This window comes from Saccostrea cucullata, unplaced genomic scaffold, assembly GCF_032062105.1.
Source record: "Saccostrea cucullata isolate Sc308-1 unplaced genomic scaffold, CSIRO_AGI_Scuc_v1 ctg3230, whole genome shotgun sequence".
Lineage (NCBI taxonomy): Eukaryota > Metazoa > Mollusca > Bivalvia > Ostreida > Ostreidae > Saccostrea > Saccostrea cuccullata.
In genome coordinates this window covers 1-10028 of record NW_026932356.1, presented here as the reverse complement: position 1 = coordinate 10028, position 10028 = coordinate 1, and the positions used below count along the sequence as shown (strand labels likewise).

The 10028-nt window shown below is 32.8% G+C and overlaps 1 protein-coding gene across 2 annotated transcripts; it reads left to right on the top strand.

Moving 5' to 3' along the window:
* The first annotated feature begins 4795 nt into the window (after positions 1–4795).
* LOC134234939 (loricrin-like) lies at positions 4796–8262 on the top strand. 2 transcript variants are annotated; one of them, XR_009985286.1, is made up of 3 exons: positions 4796–5621; positions 6688–6735; positions 7116–7794. XR_009985286.1 is itself a non-coding variant. In XM_062716981.1 (3 exons), exons 1-3 carry the CDS (start codon positions 5600–5602, stop codon positions 8231–8233), a joined length of 306 nt encoding a protein of 101 aa, XP_062572965.1. In that variant the 5' UTR covers positions 4796–5599; the 3' UTR covers positions 8234–8262. The 2 variants fall into 2 exon arrangements, 1 of the variants encoding a protein (XP_062572965.1); XM_062716981.1 differs by lacking the exon at positions 6688–6735 and adding an exon at positions 8151–8262 and having other exon boundaries at positions 7116–7316.
* The last annotated feature ends 1766 nt before the right edge of the window (positions 8263–10028 follow it).

Here is a 10028-nt window from a genome sequence, read left to right as displayed (position 1 = left end):
TCTTCTTTAATTTTCATTAATGTGAAAAATTGCTATACACAACATACAATTACTTTTAACTTTCACTTTCATAAAATTAGAAATAAGGTAAAAGATTTCCAAATTAATAAGATCGTCATAATGTTAAGTTTTTCAGTGGTTATACAAAGTGGCATAACGGTAAAATGGTCATAATCATATGTTTTTTTTTTTTTAGTGTTCAGATAAAATATAGTTAGCTGCTCCAAATAAAAAAAAATCAATTGTTGAGAAATGAAATGCAGAAAATTATATATAAAAAAAAAAAACAACATTATGACTATTTAGGACATTTATTTAATTATAGGCCTACTTATCATTCTGCGTGCATTGTATTACAAAAATCACGCATTTTCGGGTAGAAGGATTCATGTTGAACAATGTCTACTTAGTTACAGATGATATGTTTATATTTACTGAACACTTTGATGATTTTATATTTTGCTCATACATTGAATATTTTTCATTTAGTCTAAATATCAAAGGTAGTCAGTATATCCCAGAGAGAGAGAGAGGGGGGGGCTTGTCCGTTCGATACTCCCCTCTCTTCGTTGATTATGTGATTAATATATCAGTAAATAATTATAAGTTATGTTATAAAAAGAGTGGTAAAAAAGTAAGTCAAGCCTTTTATTTAGATTATTTGGAGCATAGATATTTATGATTGAAAATGTTTTGCCATTTATCACAACATTTAGTAGAATTTTTCTTCCGTCAATTGCCCGTTTAAGATTAATAACATCGATATTTAGGTTTTCCCGAAATAAAAAAAAAGTTACACCTTTACTAAATACAGAATCGCTAAAACAATGATATGCTAAGAATGGTAGAAGTTGAATTAATACATGTACCCTGGTCGGGAGGTCGGGATATATCATTCTGCGATTGAATATCATGCCCCCCCTACTTCAAAAAACATTTAACGTGCTTAGATTAGGTGAATATTGTTTGCCTTTTATCTTTAAAATACGAGTTTGTGTGATATGTATCATTTAATATTAAATATATAATTACATAATCACATGTATATTCACCGTTACAGAACAAAATGCAATGCCCCCCTCCCCCCCCCCCCAAAAAAAAAAGAGCTACTGTGAGCACTGAGGTCACTAAATGATGCCCACTGGCGGAATAAGAGGCGCCTAGCCCAATATTTCCTTTTTGTGTCAAAAATATACTTCCGTTTAATATCTTTGCAAAAAATTGGGAAATGCGGAAGTATTTATTCAACGAAGTATATTTACTTCTCGAAATTCACAAGTGTTGAAAATGGTTAAAAATTTTGAAAAGCAGAAAGATGGTCTGGGGAAAAACTAAATTTTATTACCCTGTCTTGTGATTGTCATGCAATAAAGGCATTGTATAAAGTATGTAAAATGAATCATTTTATTATTTGATTTTCTTCTAAAAACTTTTAATTATTGGTCGTGAAAGCATTTTGCTAATACATGAAGATGACTACTTTGAGAAAAATAATATCTTAACAAACCCGTGCGTCAAATATCACGCGATCTTTAGAGGTCTGAATCTCCCCATTTTTCGTCACAATAGGTTAACATGTATGGACAACTTCTTGATTGGAGAATATGATCAAAATCATACTGAAAGGCGTGTGTTTTTTAATTATTTACTATAAAAAAAATTATAATTCAATCGGCAGCTTATACGTTGCTGGTTGGGTTCTCTTTCTAAAAACCATGCTGGACGCATCTTTCTGGCAAAGTGAAAGTGTACATGTAAATGCTTGTACATACCTGTGTGTTAACCGTAACTAAAACAATGCTATCATTTTCAGGTTTTATTCAGTTAAAGGCTTTATACAGGTTGATTAATATATCAAATGCTTAAAGTTTGTGTTAATTATTTATAAAATTATTATATTATTATAAAACATTGATTAATCGTTATTTAATTATTTACGTGTACCACGATTTGCACGCTGAACGGACACGCTGTCATTGTCACTAGTACATGTACATAAGCATGTTTATACCTGATGTTATAAGTTCAAAGTTATATATCTTTTATTCACAGAATATCGAAGTAATATCTGTTATATATTATACAGAGGCGTAGTCACAAACTTAAAAGTGGGGGGGGGGGCTCAAATCCAGAAATTCTTTGTTAAGCAAAAAAAAAAAAAAAAAAAAAGGTCATCAGACGGCTTTAATGAGGGGGAACCAGCATACAGTACCTAAGTTTTCTGTTGTATTCTACAGTGTATATATTGCCAACCCTCCAACCCCCCAATTCCAAAGTCTTAAGGCCATTTGTGTTAAATGAAGAAATTGAGATGTACAACATGTAATATCCATGGGCGAATACAGGATATGTATGGCATGAAATAATATTAGTCATATCACACTTTGAATGATGGGGCCTAGGGGGCGAAGCCCCTGGAAGCTCCTGAGTTTTCGTGTAATTTAATAGTACAACCAGAAACAAAAATAGTGGCATTGGTTAGATATGTATCAAAGTATGGCATTAATAATATTAATCATATCATACTTTAAAAATTTTAAGGGTGTGTGTCCCTAACGCCCCCTTAAACCAGCTAGCCAAGGATTTCAAATAGTGTTTTTAAAGTTGATTGACATTCATCACAGGTATACCGAAATCAGAATCTCCATTACTGCAGCTATCTTGTAGAAATTACTTATTTTGATGAGATTTGGATTGACTAGAATTCTTTAGTACATATATGTAAAAATAAAAGAGTGCTAATGAATCAGCAAAATTAAATAACTAAAAACCCGCAGGTTTGACAAAACTTACTTTGTGACTATGTGTGATACAAGAAATGGGATACAGCAAATAAATAATGACTTTCAGATGTTCAACACAAAGGGTAGCTTGTGATCCTCATTTAATTTTGTTAGATAACAGATGCTGAGTGAAACAGAAACATCTAAACTTAAATTTATGACCCGCACTCCCTATCCCAAACTTGCGAACACAAGAGGTCTTGACAGATTTCATACTATATATTACATTACTATATTATACAACAATTACTTCAAGAGAAATAGTTACTCAGTTGTTGAAAATAAAAAAAAATGCCATAAAATGAGGTTTAATATTATTTCAACATAGCTTTGATTTTGTTCATCATTAAAAAGTGGGGGAGGGGGGGGGGCACAGACATACTCTTGCCCCCCCCCCCCCCACATCTGAAAGTGGGGGGGGGGGGGGGGGCTAGTGCCCCCGCTGCCCCCCTGTGACTACGCCTATGTTATAATATACATCTTTAGTGAAATACTCGATTAATAAATATTAATCACTTTATTTATGAGAACTCATTAGTGTTAAAATTCACAACGTCATTATGACGTTCCGTAAAACGTACGAAAATCATCCATATACATTTGCTATTTTGAAGACCTCTTACAGAAAATATGTAAGAGATATTGAAAAAAGAAAGTTGGTCTGAAAAAAATCTATAGTCGGTAGATATATCCAGGGGCATACTTGTCCTTTTTTGAAATCCGGCCAATTTGTGAACGTTTTGACTTTTGCTCTTTAAAAGCACTTTGTAATATATTTTTAACCATTTCAGAGAAATTATTTTTGCCTAGGTGGTCCTTTTACATGATTTATATTTTTCAATTGTTAGGTTTATGTCTTTAACAAGAAATTGTACACGACTTACTGCGTCATGAAATTTAAGAAGTCTGCATTTCAATTTCTCTAGCTCTACATGAAAACCCAGACAACAAGTTAGGGCCTTCCATACAAACTCTATCAACTGGTAAGTCACCTACAGTACAAATTCAGAAAAGCAGTAAATTAAAAACCGATAATCTCCCTTCAGTATGAACTTAAATAACCGACTGAGGAACAGAGCAAACACTGACCTCCAAAACTTGAGCAATAAGATCAGGTGCCATAGAGAAGTGAACATTCCATGCCGACCGGTCACACCTGATTTGTGCTCCTTGTCATTATTTGGAAATAACGAAAAAAATCCGTTGTCAATTTAGTGTATAAATAACGGACTAGCAATAAGTATGAATGACGTCAGTCAGCATTTGACTCAATGATAATCTGTATTAAATGACAAGGTCATTATATCGACCTTAGAGCATACGAAATGATTCTTTAAACGAGACTGCTGATATGATATAAACAATGTGCCCTCCCTAACACACTCTTTCAACAATCCATTCATGACTCCATTAGATGTTTTAAAATCGTTGTCTTTAACAATGCCCATTTCTCTCTTTAGATCTGCCAATTTTCGGTTAATAGCTCCTCTCAAATTGTTCAATGTATTTTTATGATAAAGTTCCCCATCTTTTAAGGGCCTTGCCTAACAGTAAAATTTCTCCAGGAGACTATTAAGTAAAATTGGTGATATTGCTTCTAAATCTCCAGGCTCCCCTCTTCTCTCAATGCTCCAGTCTAATATTTAAGACAATATATCCTCAACTAATTATGCATTACATTTTTCATAATTTGCTTATTTTAATTTTAAATTTTGCATGGAATGTTTCTGTTAGACTTCTACTGCATATGAGATTTAATTTGGACAGAAATATTGACATTACATATTACATTTGAATGCTGACATGGTGTATTGGCGCACACTCTCCTTTACAAAAAGGCAGGTTTTTTTTTTTAAATTAGAAATGAAAAGTAATGCCAATTTTACCGTTTATAAAAAAAAAAATAGAAATTGCTTTTTTGTGTAGTGCTTTAAACATTTATAGTTGGCAGTATTTTCATAACCCATCTTACGTGTAACGATATATTTACCTTGTAACATTTTGTATGCAATATACTTTTTTCTCATTGTCATGAATTTGAAATAGTTATACATGTATGTACAGATTTGATTCTTATTCCTTCACTGACACATTATCATCCAGAGGCCCCTCGATTTGGATGGAGTCATGCAGGGTACTTTTATTAAGTTAGTGAAATTTCTGCACAGCATATTCATATATTTACACCCATTAAAGTTTTCTTCCTTTATTTCTTATAAAACCACTGCTTTTGATCTCTACATAAACCAGTCACTATTCCTTACACAGACATTCGGGTCTCAAAGAAATCTGCCCGCGTATTAATATACACATTCTTTGGACTACTTTTTAAAAGTAATCCAAATGTAAACATACGTATTTTTACCGTGCTTATTATTGTGTCAGTCGAAATTTTAATAAATTGTGAAAAATAAATCTTCAATTTGTTGCAATTTTTGTTTCATTTCATTTCAAACATAACTGTAAACACAATTGTCTGCAAATGTCATGTATATTTCCATACAATGGATAGTTTTCCTAAGAGCCAGCATCAGTTTGATCACTTTGATTTTGGTGAAAAAGAAATGGAGTTTGATGAATTGTATTTTCAGACAACTAATTTTCAACACTTAAACATGTTATGCAGTAGTCAATTAGACGATATCACAGAAAACCAGTATCTCTGCCTTATCTGACCTCCTCAAGCCTGAGACTCCTGCCACCCCTCTCAACGTGTTCAAAACAGGCAATAGATTTAAAGAAAGTACAGACGACGAAGTGAACAGGTTGTTTGAAGCTCGCCAAACTCCCGGGACCAAGAAAAACACTAACTGGGGATGTGTTCTATACCTCAGTGTGGTAATTAAATTCAATAACTATTTTATTAAACACAAGACTATAATTCATGAAACATTCGAATTTACATTTTGAAAAAAAGAAACATATTTTTACAAATTGAAAGTGTTTATATCAAAATTAGCAATACAAATAAATCAATAATGAAATATAGAATAGCATTTGTTACATAGCATTTTGTTACATTGCATACAGTAGGTTCCTTGTCTTGGTCAGGCTTAAGCTTGCTGGAGGTAACCTCAAGGTACATGTGCTACCCTCATGCGTTGTCAAAAAGATTCGTTAAAGGTTTACATCAAATCACTTCACCGTTTTCAAGCACCCACATTCAGAATAAGGGCATCTAGTGCGCCTAGACATAATAAGTTGTTTGCAAATGAAGAGGTCAAAGCTGGTTGCTTGTACCCAAGACATACTCGCGCATCTGAAATTTTGAAAGATTGAATAAAAAAGGAAGTATACCCGGCGCACTACCAGATTCAGTTTCAACAGTTCAACATATCTGCAAATAATAAAAATCAATGTTGACAATATAATTAATGTAGTTTTTAAAGCAGTGAAATAAACACGTTTATAAATGATAGTATGCATGTGGATGTCTGTGAACAGATTACTGTATATTGATTTTATTGAATTATTTATCATAAATTATTATTTTTGTGTATAATTGGGTATATTTGATGCAAACATTTCTATTAAATAAACATACTTTGTATGTTTTAGATTTTGTGAGGTTTGACTACAGCATGCTCCTCTTTCTTTACCTTAAAATAAATAAGCCGCCATTTGGTTATACCTGCTTTTGTGGATGCCTAGTGTTTTTTTTATTTGCTTTAATGTGAAAAATTGCTATACACAACATACAATTACTCCTAACTTTCACTTTCATAAAATTAGAAATAAGGTAAAAAAATTCCAAATTAATAAGTTGGTCATAATTTTAAGTTTTTCAGTAGTTTTAAAAAAGTAGCATAATGACTAACGGTAAAATTTGGTATTATATCTTTTCTCAGCCAAAGCTTGTCTTCGTGTACTCCATGTTTTAAACTGACAACTTCTGATTCTTTAGGTTCCCAAGAGACAGCCGTCCAGTAGCAGTGATTGACTTTATCCAAATGTATGATGTTTTCACTTTTTTTACACTTAATTTACAGAATACTATTTCATCTTTTTATTATTCATATCAAAACCATCAAATATTTGCATTTTCTTTATAATGAGTATCATTACATCATATGTAACATTTTCCTTCAAGACAACAGATGGTACAGATGGCATGTTTTTAACTTTGCTGGCTTTTAAATCCCCTTGATTTTATTCGGTAAAGAGAGTTCATGTCCGTTTTTAGGGGTCTTAAAATATGATACAAGTCCTTTTTTCTAGCGAAACTGATTTAATGATATTGCTTTTGTCGATCTTATTATAGACGATTTTTTCATACACGGGCTGTCTCAAATCTATTCATATAATGATGTAGTGTTATTTATTCATTTTCAGGCTCTTCTAGTGGTAGCCCCGGTAGTGTTATCATGAATGTACTGACGGGTGGATCAGGTTATATCAGTGGCGGACCAGGGTTCAGTTCTGTCGGAGGTGGTGGATCCAGGGGAGGAGGTGGAAGGACACCTTATGGAATCAGTGGCGGATCAACTGTTTACAGCAACGGGCGCGTGGTTGGAATGAGCGGCAGCGGAAGTGGTAAGATCTAGGAGGTTTTGACTGGCCTAATCAAAGAACTTTATTCGGTTATAACCAATATTTGCCCCCCAAATCAAACTTTGATGGAGGTATATATAATTAAGTTCTTAAATAGGGGAGTATATGCTGACTTCAAAGCACTGAATATTTTCATAAGTAATGACGTCATATGTACGTAATGACGTCACAAACATGACGTAAATTTCATTTTTTTTATGAATTCTACAGAAAAATGTACATATTTCGACGATAATTTGAGTAAAAGTCACCGAGCGCATGTGTGTACAGGATCAATATTTTGATATAATGTGTAGAATGATAATATAAATGAAATATGTAAATATTGTTCCTGAACAAACTTGCGCTCTATAAATTTTAAAGCTAAAATTGTTGAAATTTTGTCCATTTGGTCCTCTTTCTGAAAAAGGATATAAAATCGGACTAGTTTGTGACGTCATAAAAGCAAAAATTGTGAATAAACTGCTTTGAAACTATACTATGTTCTGTTAATTTATATTTCTCATACAATATATTGAATTCAGCACATTTCAGGAAGTTTTTAAAATTTGACTTCTGTGGGGGCAAGTATATGCAATATACCGCATATAGTTCTTTGATAAAAACAAGAGGACCCTATATCTACATCATAAATGATCATTAATTAACTTATTACACTGAATGCATAATTATCTTTGATTTCTTTTTACATTGCAGCGTATTGTTCTCTTTGTTTTACTTTGGTTTATATTGTAGCGTATTTTCCTCTTTGTTTTATGTGTTTTACATTGTAGCGTATTGTCCTCTTTGTTTGTTTTATTTTGTTTTACATTGTAGCGTACTGCCCTCCAATGAGACATGACTGTCATCCATCTTGTATCAAGTATGACGATCCTCACTGTAGGCGGTGTTTATGTTAAAGGTAATCACGTGTGTAGGCGGTGTTTATGTTAAAGGTAATCACGTGTGTAGGTGGTGTTACGGTGTTTATGTTAAAGGTAATCATGTGTGTAGGTGGTGTTTATGTTAAAGGTAATCACGTGTGTAGACGGTGTTTATGTTAAAGGTAATCACGTGTGTAGGTGGTGTTTATGTTAAAGGTAATCACGTGTGTAGGCGGTGTTTATGTTAAAGGTAATCACGTGTAGGTGGTGTTTATGTTAAAGGTAATCACGTGTGTTTATGTTAAAATCAATCATGTGTTTATGTTAAAGGTAATAACGTTTGTAGGCGGTGTTTGTAGACGGTGTTTATGTTAAAGGTAATCATATGTATAGACGGTGTTTATGTTAAAGGTAATCATGTTTATAGACGGTGTTTATGTTAAAGGTAATCACGTGTGTAGGCGGTGTTTATGTTAAAGGTAATCACGTGTGTAGGTGGTGTTTATGTTAAAGGTAATCACGTGTGTAGACGGTGTTTATGTTAAAGGTAATCACGTGTGTAGGCGGTGTTTATGTTAAAGGTAATCACGTGTGTAGGCGGTGTTTATGTTAAAGGTAATCACGTGTGTAGACAGTGTTTATGTTAAAGGTAATCACGTGTGTAGTCGGTGTTTATGTTAAAGGTAATCACGTGTGTAGACGGTGTTTATGTAAAAGGTAATCACGTGTATAGACGGTGTTTATGTTAAAGGTAATAATATGTATAGACGGTGTTTATGTTAAAGGTAATCACGTGTGTAGGCGGTGTTTATGTTAAAGGTAATCACGTGTGTAGGTGGTGTTTGTGTTAAAGGTAATCGTGTGTGTAGGCGGTTTTTATGTTAAAGGTAATGACGTGTGTGGGTGTTTATGTTAAAATTAATCACGTATAAAGGTAGTGTTTATGCTAAAGGTAATCACGTGTGTAGGTATTTATGTTAAAGGTAATCACGTGTGTAGGTTGTTTTTTGTTAAAGGTAATAACGTGTGTAGGTGTTTATGTTAAAGGTAATCACCTGTGTAGGCGTCGTTTAAGTTTAAAGTAATCACATGTGTAGGCGGTGTTTATGTCAAAGGTAATCACGTGTGTAGACGGTGTTTATATTAAAGGTAATCACGTGTGTTGATGGTGTTTATGTTATAGGTAATTATGTGTGTAGGCGGTGTTTATGTTAAAGGTAATCACGTGTGTAGATGGTGTTTGTGTAAAAGGTAATCACGAGTGTAGGTGGTGTTTATGTTTATGTTAAAAAGGTAATCACGTGTGTAGGCGGTGTTTATGTTAAAGGTATAATACTCTGACAGTTGTAATTAATTAATAAATAATTGTCAATGCGTATTTATTTATTTATCCAAATGTTTAAAAATAGAAAGAAATGCATATATCATGAATGACAGTTTGATAAGAGACAATTTTTATATATTAGTCATTCATTACAAGGTATCTCTTGCATTTAAATATTTTTACGAGTATAGTTTTAAAAAATAAACAAAAATTCGACTTCTCATCGCAGGAATATGAACCCATTGACTTTAAATAATATTGATTATATTGTTTTTGATTTCCGTAAGCGGATTATTTTTCTTGATTTTGATTTAATAATAAATTGTGCCTAATGGATATACTTTACTAACGATTTTTGATTCATTTTTAAAGATTTTTCTTTTATCTTACGTAAGCATGAACTATAAGCGACAAACCGGTAAGGGGGGGGGGTGGTTAAATGTGATGTCTTATTCTATTTTTATTCTTTCTCTTTTTACAGTTTATCAAATAACACCAGTATACCCA